General features: G+C 37.5%; 1 protein-coding gene across 1 annotated transcript in view; it reads left to right on the forward strand.

Moving 5' to 3' along the window:
• Positions 1-17,545, forward strand: part of SUCLG2 (succinate-CoA ligase GDP-forming beta subunit) — a 290,329-nt gene that overhangs the window by 153,021 nt on the left and 119,763 nt on the right. Inside the window, exons 5-7 of the mRNA XM_018038217.1 lie at positions 192-344; positions 1,902-1,991; positions 9,342-9,438. Of these exons, the coding sequence (XP_017893706.1) occupies positions 192-344; positions 1,902-1,991; positions 9,342-9,438 (340 nt within the window). The remainder of the gene's footprint in view (positions 1-191; positions 345-1,901; positions 1,992-9,341; positions 9,439-17,545) is intronic.

Below are 17,545 nucleotides of genomic sequence, written 5' to 3' on the forward strand. Positions count from 1 at the left end.
TGAAAAGTTAACAGGATCAATTAAGGAGGTGAAAATGGGCACTGTGCACCACAAGAGCAGAACTCTCAAATCTCCCTGGGTTTAAAGAGCCTGAAAATGAAGCTGTTTGATTTGTGTAGCAAGTTTATATAGATTTCCAAGTGGAAATCAGCTCGATGCTGACTTAATTGACTTTCCCGCTAATGTGGTAGGTGATGGTTGCTGAAGCCCTGGACATTTCCAGGGAAACCTACTTGGCCATTCTGATGGACCGGTCCTGCAATGGCCCCGTGCTGGTGGGCAGCCCTCAGGGGGGCGTTGACATTGAAGAGGTGGCAGTTTCGAATCCAGAACTTATTTTTAAGGTATGTTTAGATTCCTGACTGTGTTCTGTTCATTGATTGTTTCTGTACACGCTGTTAAAGACTGAATATGAGCCTGATTTCTGAGCCTGGTGTACTGTTTCTGGGATTTAAGGCATGAAGATATTGAGTCCTTTTTCATACTGGATATCCAGTAAGAAAAGGTTGGGTAGATCAAAATATGTGCTTTTCAAGATCTTTTCTCTGCCCTTCTTCTCCCTTCATTCTTTCCTCCTTCTAGCCTTTTCTTCCTCTGTAGTTTCTTTCCATCCAACTTGCCACAAGAATTAACCAATGGCAGAGGAATGTGAAATTTCCATTTCCTCTTGGTTAATTCTACCTCGTTTATAAATATGACCCAGAAATTGTCTCTTGGAAATCAGATGTGAACTAGAAACTTCCTCGATGTCTTTCAGTACTGGTAATAAAGCGACTTAGCACAGTGCAAAGTAGAATTTTTCTAAGGCCCAGATTGTTTGTTTCAGTCCTTTAAATCTTGTGTGTGTAGTTTGTTGTTGTTGTCCTTTTTTTTTTTTAGATGTTAAGATTAGTTTCTAGTCAAACAGACCTGGGGTCAAATCCTAACTAGCCAATAAGTTTCTCAGTTTTTTGAGTCAGTAAATGAAAATGGGGATATTCCCTCCCTATAGAATTGTGAAGATTAAATTAGATAATATATGCAAAGCGCTTCTCAACCTACCTCAGCTATAAGAAGAAAATCCTAAGGTCTTCAGAACTATAACCATAGCTTTTAATTCCGAGTTCTTAGTGTCAAAAAAAATCACACAAAAAATTTCTAGTAAAAACCTTTATTATTTCTTTTAGAAAGTGATTTTTTTTTTCCTTCTAAAAAGCGAGAATTTTATTTCTTGAAACTCTTCATTTATAAGTTACTAATACTTTGAAGATTGGTTTTAAAATATTTTCACCAATGTTGCATATTTAAGTTAACTACTTTGGAAGTTAAATTGAGACTTTACTTGCTGGCTTACCAATAACACCTACTTTTTTTTTTTTTTTTTTTGAAACAAGTCATTACATTTGTTAAGAGAATACATGAAATAATATATCTAAACAACACTCATTATCTTGGAGGGAATAGCCCTTTGTAGAGCTTGGATATTATTAATAATTGTCATCATCAACAGAGTATTTAAATCGTAATATTTGACCTGTATAAGACAAACTCTGAACTTAACAACAATATTAGGCAGGAAAAACTTACTTTGGAAGCCTTCCAAAAACATGACATAAAAATTAGCTGACTAAATATTCGTCACTGCCATCTGTATAGTAATTAAAAGTGAAAACTGGCATCCGATCATCTTGTCAGCATGCCACACTGAAGAATTATATAGTTTTGAAAAGGCTGTTTTATAGATGGTGTGCTAATTAAAATATACCCCATAGGCAGCTGTGGTGGCCCAACTCAGAGATCTCTGGAAAGGTGCCACACTTTTAATTACTCATTTACACATAAATACTAAGCATTTTCTTTTGAGGTTGTAAATCTTTTCATTTGATTGTCTGAATTTTGTTGATCTGATTCATTTTTACTAGGAGCAAATTGACATTATTGAAGGGATAAAGGACAGCCAAGCTCAGCGAATGGCGGAAAATCTAGGCTTCCTCGGGCCTTTGAAAAACCAGGTACTTGAGCAATTGGAGGCTGGTTTGTCTATGTTTCAGAAAACGTTTGGGAACTTTGCCTAATTGTGTCTAATGTTTGTGATTATCAGGATTTAAGGCAATTTATTGTTTTCTCTTTTTTTCCTGCAGTTGTTTATGGTGAAAAAATACTTCCCTGGTGTTCCAAAGAGAATGTTTATGATGCATGTGTTTATATATATATATATATATATATAGGTGTGTACATGTGTAATAAGAGTGTGTTGCCTGCAGACACATACAGCTTGTTATGTATGTTAGTTTCTTTGTTAGTTATGTATGTTAGTTTTTTCTATAGCAGCGCATCTCCAGTACATCACTTATAAGATGCGTTATACTGGTTAGAATCACAGGCTATAGAGTTAGGCAAACTGAGTTTGAATCCTGCGCTGCTACCCAGTACATGTGTGATTCAGACCATCTGAACATCACTTTCATAGTCTGTAAAATGGGGGTAATGAAATCCTAACTGAGAGTGTTATTATGAGGATTGAGTAACCTGATGTGTGAAAATACATATTCAGTACTCCAGAAAGGTCACTTCTTATTATTAATAATAATATTCATTATCTAATTAGTTGCTGTTCTTTTATAGCTAATGGGCATTTGAGAGGAATACTAATTACACAGAGGTGATACTTGACTGAAAACAGCTTGAATTATGCCAATTTAGTAATTATATCCCTTGGTTTCAAAGATAGGAAAATTGTTCTCTGAGCTGTGAAGGGAGACAGTCTGTCTTGAGCATCACAGTCCTGCACTGCCCTTGGTCCTGCCCATGGAAACTGATTTTATGTCTATGCAGGCATGCTTCCTTGTCTCATAATTAAATCAGAAAAACTTACTGGCTGTTGTTTTCCTCCTCTGTCACTAACATAAACCGCCTTAATAACCCTTCATTGTGTGTCTGTGTGTGTGTGTTGTCCTAGGGCTCTGGGATTCTTGTAGTTTCCTTTAATTTAGTTGGGCAGCATTCCTCCAGTAAAACAGTCAATTGCACACTCTTTATTTTATGTCTTTACCTGTTCTTTTGATTAAGTCTAACTTTAAAAGCTTAAGGGTAACATGAAGGCAAGTTATGGAAAGGTAAAGCACAATAAGACTTTAAAATATATTTGTTTAAATTAAGAGGGGATGGCACTTACTTGAAGATTGGAGGAAAAGCTCCAGTGGAAAGCAGAGGGTTCAACATGGTAGTAGGAAATAGGATCATCTGGGACTAAGCTTCAGGAGGAGATAGAGCCAGGATTCAGTGGACAGTTAGAGGAATTAGCCGTCATTTCGAGACTGGTGAAGAATGCCAGGTTAGTGACCTGCTGAAAGAGAGATACTGGAGGATTCATGGGTAAGGGCTGCAGTGGTTGGTGTCACTTCCTGAAAATAAGGCCCTGAAGTATATTAGCTACTGACTATATTAACTGATCATTTGACATTTATTAAGTAACTTCTTGTGTATTGGTGGTGGTCACAGAGAGCTATAGTCGCTGTGTTCTAACCGTACCATCCTACACTCAGCTCCAGAGTAGGCCCTGTAACTTTGTTTATATCCTCTATACCTTGCACATCTGTATTTCTCTTGGACATTTGCAGTCTCGTTTGCTGGATCTTCATCTGCATCACGGCAGGGACTTGGTTGGTCTTGTTCACTACTGTGTTGCCAGCAAAGCGTTTGGCAAATATAGTAGATGTCCAAGAAATAGCTATCATATGCATGAATAAGTGAAATAACACATCTGAGGTGTCTAATTGGAAGAAATTCCTGGGGAGTCAGGAATGAGTAGTTGTAAGTAGCAAGAGAATAAATTTGGAGTGGATAAAATCTACTCACCATGTGGTTTGAAAGCTCAAGAGATAAATATACATGAAAGTTCTAGAGAAGGCAGTAACAGCATTATGCACATCACAAGTTCCCCCCAACCCCAAACATAATGTAAGAGACAATTAACAGTTATTTATATAGCTCTTAAATGACTAAATCATGTTTCCTGACTAAATCATGTTTCCTGAGTACCTTAAATACCCAGGTTTTAAGTGAGTTATCTATGGAAGGAAGATGAACCTGCAGATTCTCAGGGATTGGTAGTAGCTATATTGTCATTATATTTTTGATTTTATGTATCTAGGAAGGTAAAGAAGTCTTTTAATTCATGTATTTTGTATTATCATTGCCAATTATATGAAAGACTTTAAATCTTCATTTCCTCAGCAGGTTGAACCAAGCTCATTTGCTGAACCCTGTTGAACCAAGATGCTAAGAGCAGAATTGTTCCCCAGGGGCTCACAGGGCAGTGGTCCACCTGCTGACAGTGAACACAGGAAGAGATGTGAAGGAGTGAAAATGGCGGGGCGAGGCGGGGGTGATAGGAGAGACGGTGATCTCAGCTGCAGTTGTGTCAGAATTTGTTCATCTGGGGACATCCATTTGTATTTGAGCAGCAGAACATGAAATGCATGGCACAGGAGCACAGGGTAAATGGGTGCTATAGATTTGGGAGTCTCTGTTTTATAGTGCTTCCTCCATACATGAGCGGGCAGTGTGCATTGAGCACAGGGGGTGCCTGAGGGGAGAAAACATTTATTTAAATGATCAACCATTGGTGATCTTTTGATAAACAAGTAGTATCTTAAAGCCCCCTCGATTCAATGTGACTTTGAAAGTTACTTAATTTTCAGCTAGGATGTGGTTTGGTCCTTTGGAAGTGCCTTAGTCATGGATGAACAATATATAAAATGATTCTCTTGTAAAATTATTATCTTTCCTATGACTCATGCCTGATGTCTCTAAAATATGATGTATTAATATTAGATTTAACCAAAAATAAACATCACCTTGCATAAAAACCTACAAAATACATGTTCCTGGTGAAAATATATTTCAGCAAGAATTGGCTGAAAAGACTAAAGCCATGAGAAAACTGAATATGACTAAAATCCACAAATTCCTCAAGGATGTCTTAATTATCATCTATACTATTCATTTCTGAAACGTAGGCTCCATGAGTTGTCAGCATGTGCCTCCAGTATTTAATCAGCTAATCAGTATCTGATCAGCCAAGTTAATACCAGCTCACTAACCCTTCTAGGTATGGTTTATATCTCTGGTTAGCTTTAAGAACCATATTTGAATAGTGCAAGTGTTAGTTCCTGGGATGCAATAGAAGTTTTTTCCAATTTTATTGTAACTTGTTAAAACATTTTTGAAGACATTGGTAAATGTGTCAGAGTTTCATGTGCACGGCTCCAAGGATGTTTGATTTTAGGCTTAATTTTTTAATTGCTTAGCATATAACCTTGAAATAACATTAATTGTGGCAAAAAAATAAATATTTGAACAGCATGGTTCCTGAGGAAATAAGTGGCAGTAACAAACTGGTTCACAGCACATTAACTAGCAGAATGTTTCCTTTGACTGGTGTTTAATCTGTTTTTTAAATTGGAACACGTTTAGAAAGTAGAAGAGCCAACCTCAGCTTGCCATAGGCCCTGCTATTTCCTGCTATTACACCTGGGCAGACTGACCCATTTTGCCTGGATGGCCTTTATAGTCATTTGGTGTATAGCCTCTGGAATAAGGCACGTTCTGTCTGCAAGCCAGGCTGGTTCTCCCTTGTGGATATTACAACACAGATTTTGTAACGTTTACCCCTTCCAGATCTTGCACCACAGATTTAGTCTTACTTCAAAAAATGTTTATAGTCGCCTTTGCACAATAATAAACAGTTGTAATAATGGATACCCCCCAAGTGCTGTGTTAATGTATAACTACAGTGGCAGTAGCATGAGAAAATTCAGGCTTCATGCTAAGCGACGTTAATATAGGCTTTAGAAGTTTTGAAGCTACGGAGGTGTTCATAGACAAGTAAATGGATAAATGGAATATAGTGTATACATACAATGGAAGATTGTTTGGCCTTGAAAAAGAGGGAGGTCCTGACACATGCTGCATTGTAGTTGAGTCTTGAGAACATTGTGCTAAGTGAAGTTGTGTGTGTGTGCGCGCTTAGTCAGTCATGTCTAACTCTTTGTGACCCTGTGGACCATAGCCCGCTCCTCTGACCGTGGAATTCTCCAGGCAAGAATACTGGAGTGGGTAACCATTCCCTTCTCCAGGGGATCTTCCCGACCCAGGGATCAAACCCATGTCTCCTATACTGGCAGGCGAGTTCTTTACCACTGAGCCACCAGGGAAGACCTGAAATTTATGTTATGTGTACTGAAAAACAAAAACTTTTTGAAGTAGCTAGGATAAGATCTTATACTTGTATGCACTCAGAATTTATTTCTATTATGAAGTCTCTCCATATTATTACATTAATGATTATTTCTACTGTTGTTTATTGTGTTGACTGTGTACAGAGGCTGTGTAGGTATAGTGATGCTATGGTGTCCAGAATAGACATCATGCTTTTGTCATGCAGCTCACATTGCACATTTGTTTGATAACCTGGGAAATCTCTAAAAATGTAAAGAAGTTTCAACAATGAGTCACTTACCTGCTTTACACTGTAATTCAAATAAAATCCACTTGGATTGTACCCCTCCCCCCAAAAAAAAGTAAACATTAAATAAAGGAAATCTTAAGTTTTTGAAAAAATAATGATAGAGGTTGGGACCAACCTTTCCCAAGTCTGTCACAAAGCCAGAAGCTATAAAAGAAAAGAATGACATTATTATTAATATTATTAGATTTCCATGTGGCAGAAGTAACAAAACATGGGCAAAAAACAAATGTTAAAGGACAAAAAAATTGCTATTTCTATGACATAAAGAGCTAAAATCCTTCATGTAAAAATGCCTCCTATACATTAATATGAGAGACACCAAAAATATGTGAATTTTTCCTATGCAGAGTTCACAGCATAGGAAATACAGATGTCTCACTCTCATAGAATACTCAGGTCTCTTCATAATTAGAGTCTTTCGAATTAAAACCATAAATGAGATACCCAAATAGCTGATGACTGTGAGTTAAAAAAAATAAAAATCTCTATAATGCTGGTTTGTAGGAGGGGACATTAGTGAAAGCTTCAATTTAAGATAAGAACAAGAACAATTTAAGATAATCTTTTATTATGTAAAAGGCCCACCCCTTGTTCCCCACTTCAGAGAATAGATCCTATAGATTTTTAATCACTGTAGGATATAAAGAGATATAGATAGATAGATAGATAGATAGATAGATAGATATAGATGCACACAGATAAGGCAGCATTTGAAGTAATGTCAAGCTGCTGGAAACCAAATGGCCATTATTTAGGAGACAGGTTAAATGAACTATGATACATCCATACAGTAAGATATTTATGTGGTCATTTACAAGATCGTTCTCTTTGTTTTGCTGCTGAAGGCTCTGTAAAGTCTATCAGTAAAGAAACAAAGTGTAGAACCAAGTTTGTTTTTTTAAAAAGATGAATGGAAAATGTGTACACTTGCATTTGTATAGCTGTATCCCTTAACGAACCAATAAAGTGGCTGCTACAGAAGGACATATAGGGGGCTCTGTTGCTGGCGAGTCTGGTGAAGATTCTGAGGGAGAACCTTGTGTACCTTGGGGATTATGTATTATGTACATGTACTATCTAGCCACAAAAAATTAATATTATAAATACTCAGTGTAACTCATTATATATATTTGGTTATATCCACTGGCTTTCAAATTAGGATTTAAGAAAGTTTGCACATGTACATCAAACAAAATAGGGTAAAATGAATTACTTACATCTCCAAGAGTTCTTTAGTTAATACCAGAACGGAGAAATCACTCCTAGTGGTTACCACGTGCATGTGTGCTAAGTTGCTTCAGTTGTGTCCGACTGTTTGTGATGCTATGGACTATAGCCCCAGCATGCTCCTCTGTCCAAGGAATTCTCCAGGTGAGCATTCTGGAGTGGGTAGCCATGCCCTTCTCTAGGGGATCTTCCCAACCTAGGGGTTGAACCCTCGTCTCTATGTCTTCTGCATTGGCAGGCCGATTCTTTACCACTAGTGCCACCTGGGAAACCCCAGTATTGACCAGAGTGGGACTTTATTCTAGGTACTCAGTTAAGTAGGTGCTATGAGAACTGAGAAGTTTCAGAGTGACAGAGAGGCAACGCAGAGAGCTAAACAGCAACAGAAAGTGCTTGCCACCTGTGTGCTCAAGGAGCAAAGTGAGGTGGTAGTGTCACTGGACTTTGAGATACAGAAGTTGGGACCCTGATGGGAATTAAAGTGAGAGGATGCAGAAAGAGAGGAGTAAAAATATCCTCTCTTTGTCCTTCTTCCCAGCTCCTGTCTCCCACTGCTGCTTCCCACTGGCTGAACGAAAGCCAGCTGGCCCAGGAGCCTTGAAAACCCAGCGTACAAGTGTCAGCTCCCCTGATAAATAGAGTAGAAATGGGGAAAAACTGGAAAGGAATCTGAGGGCAAATAGTGCAGGATGGGAACCATGAAAAAAATGTGGAAATGGGGAAAGCATGGCTGGGAAATAAGTTGGAGCTAAGAATAAGACTAAACCCCAACATTCAGCCTTGATTGCACATTACAAAGTCTCACTTTGCTGTGTTAATGGTGAACAGGCTGTGTTTACTGCAGGTGAGAGCTTTCCTGGGTGCTGTCACACCTCATTTGTGATCCTCCCCCTAGCCCCAGATCACATAGTGCCAGCCTGCTGTGACATGAACCATTAATAAATGTTGGTTGAAAAGAATGAATGAGCCAGTGAATTTCGAGCAGAGTGAGGAAAATGAAGTTAGGGTACAGCACCAGGGAACTGCTGAATATTCTGGTTCTTTGTGGCTTATGCCTTCGTGACAGACTGTTTTCAGTTTGAATTGTGCTATTCAGTAAGTGTACTGTTTAGGTCTTCCATCTTCTTGTTTTGCAGCCATTTCCATAGATACTCAGTAATTGTTGTTTCACAGATTATAGGTTTGGATTGATGAATATAATAGTTTATTCCAGCATAATAAGGAAAAACTCATCATTAAAAATTCTCAAAATCATGTTTACCTTTTACTTAAATGGAGTTTTTTTGTATTAGTAATTGTAGCTCATATTGCAGTGTAGCTCAGCTAATAGGGACATGATAATTTTCAAAAAGATTCACAACATTTTTTGGCCATACTGAAAATATTTTGTTTCTTGATGATGGTCTTTTCTACTGTCTGGAGGAAAGTTGAACAATTCCTTCTAATGAATAGCAAGAGAAATTAAAATAGTTATGCTTCTCTTTGTTTCCTTTCAGAAAATCTAACTGAAAATAGACAGCTTGTTATTTTTTAAGATTTCATTAATGTAGCAAAATAATTTTTTCTACTTTTATGAAATTTCATTTCACTTGATCACATTTAGGCTGCAGATCAAATTAAGAAGCTGTACAATCTCTTCCTGAAAATTGATGCTACTCAGGTGGAAGTGAATCCCTTTGGTGAAACTCCAGAAGGACAAGGTAAGAGAAAAAGAGAGAGAGAGAAAATGAATGAATTTAATGATTTATGCAAACTATAAACTATACAAAAGACTATAGAGCAGCCTTGCATTAATTTCTTTCAGTAATTTAATTCCTGCCGTAGTTTCAAATGTTCCCATGATGCAATTGAACATATTAGCACTTGAATTTGTATCCAAATGCCAAGCCTCATGGGAAGTTACTTTTTATTTTATTTAGAAACATCCATCTACCACCATCCCCTGGTTTTCAGGTCCCTCCTTGTTGCTATGATGGTAAAGATTTAGGTGTGAACAGGAGCCACAGTGCTTGGGTGTGATGAATACACCAGCTTTTATGGAACTGGAACTTTTTAGTTTCATTTTTTAGTTTCTCTGAATCTGCATATAATTTCACATTGTGTCTTCTACTGAAGTTATGTCATCATGGTAGAATCCCTAATGCCCCATCATCGATCTCTTTCACCCCTTGGTTAGCAGTTTTTGCTTCAGGTGGGAGAAGGAGACTTTTGTGGGGAAGGTTTTATCTTTTCACTGGGTACTTGTAGTGAATCAGTAACTCTCTTACATCTCAGCACCTACCACAAATGCACTGTCTTACATATAGCAAGTATTCAGGAAGGTCTTGTTAATTTGAGAGCAAAAGCTTAAAGATCTGCATGTTTAGGATAGGAGCTAGACTATCAAGGAAATAGGATAGTGTTACCAAAATGTACTGGTAAATTCCAGGAACCTTGCCTTTTAAAATTTTATCTCAACCCCGTTTCTTACTTTTTGCTTAGCATATTGTGGGCCGCCAGTACATAAGGATTTACCACTGGACTGATAAATACCCATTATGTGCAAATAGAAATACGTTGTAGACCAGTGTGGATGATACAATGCTTTCTCTCTATATATTTCAGAGACTATATAGTCAGAGTCAGAAAATCTAAAATATCATGTCCCTGAAACCTAGAGAGGCCCGGGATTGCCATGTTCCAGCCACGTACATGGGCTAAGCCTCAGGGATTTTTTTGTTTTTGTTTATAAATCCAAAACAGTGAGTAAAAACATGATAACCTATCTTGTAGGGCAGTTTTCCAAGTGAGGTGACTGATGATTGTATAATAAGCATAAGCATCCAGTTTCAGACACAATATAGGCTAGTCCCACCCATTCATAAAATATAGTTGTTCTTCTCAAGTAGTATAAAAGCAGTCCAGGAAAGGTATAGATTTTATATTTTTATCTATTTATTTTTGTTTTGTTTGTATATTTTTGAAGGTTTCAAATTAGGACAGGCAAAGAGCTCATGTTTAAGAAGCCATTGAAATTAATGTTTCTTAGTTTACACAAGTGACCTCTAGATAAAATTTTGTGGCTGGTGGTTTATAAGCAAACTACCTGTATAATTAAATATTTTTAAAATTGCTTTTGACTGTAAAATAATCAGTATTTTCTAGAGAGAGGGGAAGAAAATTGTTTCTTGATCTCATACATCCGGTGCTGTGATAAATGTACGTGTCTTCGTTTTTATCATTTAACATAAACCTGCAGAGTTAGGAGTTGTTATCCCATTTTATAGAATACTGAAAGATGAATTTGTTTTCCCCAAGGGCAGCTAGATACTAGAGCTGGGATTCAAACCCTTGTCTTTCATAATCTGGTATGCATGTTGATTCTGATATGCCAAACTAACTTATGATAATCTGCTTTCTTTTCTTTTCTGTTTTTTCCTTCTTAAGCTATTAATTTACTTTAATCAGAGTGATCTAGAAATAGTCTCCAGTTTGAAAGTATCAGTTAAAATTCATGCTGCATGGAGTGGCTGATAATTAAATCCAAGAGAGGAAGTTCACTTTAAGTTCTTAAAGGTCATACATAGATTTCTTTTTAAGCTAATATGCATAAGCAACCTGGTTATTTCATAGTAACAAAAAATGGGAACTGAGCCACAGTATGGGATAAAAATGGTATTTTCATTTAACCCTTTGGGAAGCTGTCAGTCACAAAATGGTTTACAGCAGGGAAGAGGGATATGAGAACCTTTTCCTAGAGAATGTTTGTAAAACCTCATGAAATCTGAAGTTTTCTTTTTAATTATTAAGATAAAATATAATTATTGAGCTTCTTTGAAGGAATCCCCATAAAATACATTCCGTGTATACAGTTCATTAAAACATAAGTCTTATATGATATTTTTAACAGGAAAGTTTAGCTATTAATTTGTTCATTGTACTGTAAAGGTTCAGCTATTGAATTATAATCACAGTTAAATGAATGTGTTGGTTTATAACTCTAATGAGCAGTAGTCAAATTAAACTCAATTAGGAAACATTGATTACTGATCAGATGTACAAATTAACTTCATCATTGTTACAGTTCCCTAAAACTTTCCTTTATTTAGGAGCTATAAAAGCAATCATATATATTTTAGTAATATTGACAATATTTATAATCAGCATATTTAAAGTTTTTCCTTTTAGATCAATAATAGGAAAATATATAGCAACCACTAATGCTGAAGAAGCTGAATGGTTCTGTGAAGACCTACAAGATCTCCTAGAACTAACAAAAAAAGATGTCCTTTTCATCCTATGGGACTGGAATGCAAAAGTAGGAAGTCAAGATAACTGTGGAGTAACAGGCAGGTTTGGTCTTGGAGTACAAAATGAAGCAGGTCAAAAGCTAACAGTTTTGCCAAGAGAAGACACTGGTCATAGCAAACACCCTCTTCTAGCAAACAAGAGATGACTCTACACATGGACATTATCAGATGGTCAATACCAAAATCAGATTGATTATATTCTTTGTAGCCAAAGTTGAAGAGGCTCTATACGGTCAGCAAAAACATGATGGGGAGCTGACTGTGGCTTAGATTATGAACTTCTGATTGCAAAATTGAGACTTAAATTGAAGAAAGTAGAGTCTTCCCTGGTGGCTCAGATGGTAAAGCGTCTGCCTGCAATGCGGTAGACCTAGGTTCGATCCCTGGGTTGGGGAGATCTCCTGGAGAAGGAAATGGCAATCCACTCCAGTACTCTTGCCTGGAAAATCCCACGGATAGAGGAACCTGGTAGGCTACAGTCCATGGGGTCGCAAAGAGTCGGACACGACTGAGTGACTTCACTAGGGAGAACCACTAGGCCATTCAGGTGTGACCTAAATCAAATCCGTTATGATTATACAGTGGGAGTGAGAAATAGATTCAGAGGATTAGATCTGATAGACAGAGTGCTTGAAGAACTATGGATGGAGGTTCATAACATTGTACAGGAGGTAGTGACCAAAACCATCCCCAAGAAAAAGAAATGCAAAAAGGCAAAATGGTTGCTTGAGGAGGTATTACAAATAGATGAGAAAAGAAGAGAAGCAAAAGGCAAAAACGAAAGGAAAGATATACTCATCTCAATGCAGCGTTCCAAAGAATAGCAAGGAGAGGTAAGAAACACTTCCTAAGTAAACAATGTAAAGAAATAGAGGAAAACAGTAGAAAGAGAAAGACTAGAGATCTCTTCAGGGCTTCCCAGGTTGCTCAGTGGTAAAGAATCCGGCTGCAATGCAGAAGACACAGAAAACACCATGGGTTTGATACCTGGATTGGGAAGATTCCCTGGAGGAGGGTAATGGCAAACCCATTCCAGTATTCTTACCTTGGAGAATCCCATGGACAGAAGAGCCTGGCAAGCTGCAGTCCATAGGGTCCCACAGAGTCAGTCATGACTGAAGTGACTGAGCATACGCATGAGAGACCTCTTCAAGAAAATTAGAGATGCCAGGGGAACATTTCATGCAAAAATGGGCACAATGAAGGACAGAAATGGTATAGACCTAAAAGAAGCAGAAGATATTAAGAAGAGGTGGCAAGAATACACAGAAGAACTGTACAGAAAAGATCTTCACAACCCAGATAATCACAATGGTGTGATCACTCACCTAGAGCCAGACATCCTGGAATGTGAAGTCAAGTGGGCCTTAGGAAGCATCACTATGAACAAAGCTAGTGGAGGTGATGGAATTCCAGTGGAGCTATTTCAAATCCTGAAAGATTATGCTGTGAAAGTGCTGCACTCAATATGTCACCAAATTTGGAAAACTCAGCAGTGGCCACAGGACTGGAAAAGATCAGTTTTGATTATAGTCCCAAAGAAGGACAGTGCCAAAGAGTGTTCAAACTATTGCACAGTTACACTCATTTATATGTTAGCAAGGTCATGCTCAAAATGCTTCATGTGAAGATTAAACATTACGTGAACTGAGAACTTCCAGATGTACACGCTGGGTTTAGAAGAGGTAGAGGAACCAGAGATCAAATTGCCAACATCCACTGGGTCATAGAAAAAGCAAGAGAATTCCAGAAAAATATCCACCTCTGCTTCATTGACTATGCTAAAGCCTTTGACTGTGTGGATCACAACAGACTGTGGAAAATTCCATAAGAGATGGAAATACAAGACCACTACCTGCCTTCTGAGAAAACTGTATGCAAGTCAAGAAGCAATAGTTAAAAGCAGACATGGAACAATGGCCTGGTTCCAAATTGGGAAAGGAGTATGTCAAGGCAGTATATTGTCACCCTGCTTATTTAAGTATGCAGAGTACAGTATACGAAATGGTAGGCTGGATGAAGCACAAGCTGGAATCAAGATTGCCAGGAGCAATATCAATAACCTCAGCTATGCAGATGACACCACCCTTATGGCAGAAAGTGAAGAGGAACTAAATAGCTTCTTGATGAAGGTGAAAGAGGAGAGTGAAAAAACTGGTTTAAAACTCAGCATTCAAAAAGTTAAGATAATGACATCCCCATTCCCATCCTTTTTTGGCAAATAGATGGGGAAACAATAGAAACAGTGATGGACTTTATTTTCTTTGGCTCCAAAATCACTGCAGATGGTGACTGCAGCCATGAAATTAAAAGACACTTACTCCTTGGAAGAAAAGTTATGACCAACCTAGATAGCATATTCAAAAGCAGAGACATTACTTTGCTGCAACAGGTCTGTCTAGTCAAAGCTATGGTTTTTCCAGTCGTCATGTGTGATTGTGAGAGCTGGGCTGTAAAGAAGGCTGAGTGGCAAAGAATTGATGCCTTTGAACTGTGTTGGAGAAGATTCTTGAGAGTCCCTTGGATTGCAGTGAGATAAAGCCAGTGAATCCTAAAGGAAATCAGTTCTGAGTATCTGTTGGAAGGACTGATGGTAAAGCTGAAGCTCCAGTACTTGGCCACCTTACGTGAAGAGCTGATTCATTGGAAAAGACCCCAATACTGGGAAAGATTGAAGGCAGGAGGAGAAGGGGATGACAGAGGATGAGATGCTTGGATATCATCACCGACTCAATGGATGTGTTTGAGCAAGCTCCAGGAGATGGTGAAGAACAGGGAAGCTTGACGTGCTGCAGTTCGTGGGGTCACAAAGAGTTGGACATGACTGAGCAACTCAACAACAAGCAAAATATATTACCTTTCCCATTAAAACTTTGTGTAACAGTTATCTTTTAATTTAGAAGTTTAAGCAAGTTGGCATTATACCAGACTTTTTACTTAAAAAATTTTACTTTAAATTTATTTATTGTACAGTTCCTTTGTAAAAACTTTCTTCAGTCTTGTCTTGTTGAATATTTTAACAAATCCAGGATACCAGTCCTGTGAATGGTACATAGTGGAATAAAAAGCATTGGCCTCGATAGTATCTATACTTCTCAATCTCCCGTGGGGAATTTTTGGTAAGAAGTACACCCATAGAATGATTTTTTCCAGTGTGATTAATAGTCTGGTTCAAACATCTAAGTTGGTACTACTGACTGTAATGTAGTTTAGTGTCTGCTAGTTAGGATTATAATGGTTGTTAGTGACAGAGACCTGCATCAGCCTGATTTTTGTTAAAAAGCCTCCTGAGGATGAGGATTCTCATTTTACTTGTGTTACAGAGAAGTTTAGGAGTGAACTGGCTAAAGGAATGAAGGGAATCAGGGATTCTCTGCTTCTCCATGGCTGCTTGCTTCTAACTCTGCATCTTTGTCAGCCAGCATCTCTGGAGCTGTCAGTGAAGATGGTTCCCAGTGCCCATCCTCCTCCTTCAGCAGCCTTTAACAGTCTTTTCAGATGATACTGATTGGCCCTACTTGGGTCCTGCTGGAATCACAAGGTGTCAGAAAAAGGCAGTTTCTCTGTGGAAAAAGGACATTGAGTCAAAACATGCCTCTGAAAATGACCTAACTTTTCTTGAACTGAAAGCAAGCTATGAATTAAATAGAGAGAAATGGACTATTTTCCTTACTGTCTAATTGCAGTACCAGATTTTATTCATTAAATCTGTAGCCAGGTAAAAAACAGGGTTTTAAGAAAATATTTACCTATCTTCATTCATTTACTTATTTTGTAAGACACTGTGAGTTTATGTCCTATTTCTTTTTGCCCCACTTTCAGTCAGATATGCTGCACATAGACGCTTTTCTTTGGTATCTTTAAAACAATGTTTCTCAGTGGCAAGGATGGGCATCGTGTTCCCCAGGGACTCTTTGGCAATGTCTAGACACTTTTTTTTTTAACTAAAATATAATTGACATATAACCTTATGTTAGTTTCAAGTATATACCATAATGATTTGATATGTATCTGTGTCTATATCTCTTTAGCCAAATGATCACCATGGTGAATCTAGTTAGCATCCGTTTTTGCTTGTTACAACTTGGGATGTGTGATGTTACTTGCTTCTAGAGGATAGAGGCCAGGGATGCTACTAAACATCATATAGTGTACAGTGCTGTCTCTGTCATCAGAAAATGATCTCACTCAATATGTCAGTAGTCCTGAGATTAAGAATTCCTGCTCTAAGGCATTTTCATCTGTTGGAGACCAAATTCATTCACTGTGCTAAATAAATTAAACCCAATTTAAAACCGAGACTCTCTGGCCAAGATTCCATGGGAATTAAGGCTGGGTGATCCAAAGTTAAATGACATATCAAATTCCTTTCTTTCTTCAGATTAATTTCCCTAAATAACTACCCTGTTGCTCTGTGCCCATGTTGTTGGTGGGTGTTTCTCTGTATTTCTCTCTTTATACATAACTCTATTTTCGAGAACATTCTCAGTTCTTTACCTCCCTCTGAAGTTCCCTCCTGCCTAGTATCTATTTTTCTCCTTTCATAGCAACTAAAGTTCTCAAAAAGTATACAACTCCTCAAACAGTAACATTTAACAGAAAGTGGGACTAATTGGGAAGTATCAGCGTTTTAAGGCCATCTTGGCAAAGTGCATTTCTGTAGCACATTACGGTTATTTATCATAAATCAAATTCAGTACATTGCTGAAGACGTTATTTTTCAAACTAATTATGACAGTCTTATTTCCTGTTGTGTTTATGTTTCTTTTATGTGTGAATCTTCCCCTCTGAAATGTATTTTTCTTTTGTTTAATTCTGTGGCACATTATTCTGTTAAAACTCTAGGGTCAGAGGCCAATAACTGCCAGTCACGTTGTTCATTGCAGTTGTTGAATTAGCAGCTCACAGGATCTCACACCATTAAACAAAACGACAAAAACACCCTATGAATATAAGTACCACAGCTTTCTTTGATATTCGTTCAGAAGGAAAATTCATTTGTATAATCTATCAAGCATGTAACCATGTGCTTTTGATGGTGAAAATTGTTTTATAAATATTAATAGGTGTGTTTTTTCACCCACTTTGTACATAGAATGGCCTTTGTTCAAGTTGAATTTTCTATAGAATTGAAGTGTCATTAATGTGACATTGAAAATTTTAATGTCTGAACCAAGCTCAGCACCTCCAAAAGTATATTTTACCATAGTGTATTGTTTTATTAAATGAAAAAGCCAAGGTCTGAGCAAGGAAGTTTATTTTATTATGCTCTTATTGACATAAACAATCCATTTTTAATCCACCAGTTCTGAAAGTGTTCTTGGAGGAGGTCTTACAGGGGGAAATTAGCATATAAGTATCATTCAGTGTTCAGGGATTGATCTGTTCCTTCTGTGCAAGCTGCAGGTTTTGGTTTAGTTTGTTTGTTACACTTTTTTGTTTTCACATTACTGTGATGTACTTTTCTAAATTTCTTTTTCATTAATACGTATATGATACCTGTGTCTATTTTTTCAGT

This window comes from Capra hircus, chromosome 22 (assembly GCF_001704415.2).
Source record: "Capra hircus breed San Clemente chromosome 22, ASM170441v1, whole genome shotgun sequence".
Taxonomy (NCBI): Eukaryota; Metazoa; Chordata; class Mammalia; order Artiodactyla; family Bovidae; genus Capra; species Capra hircus.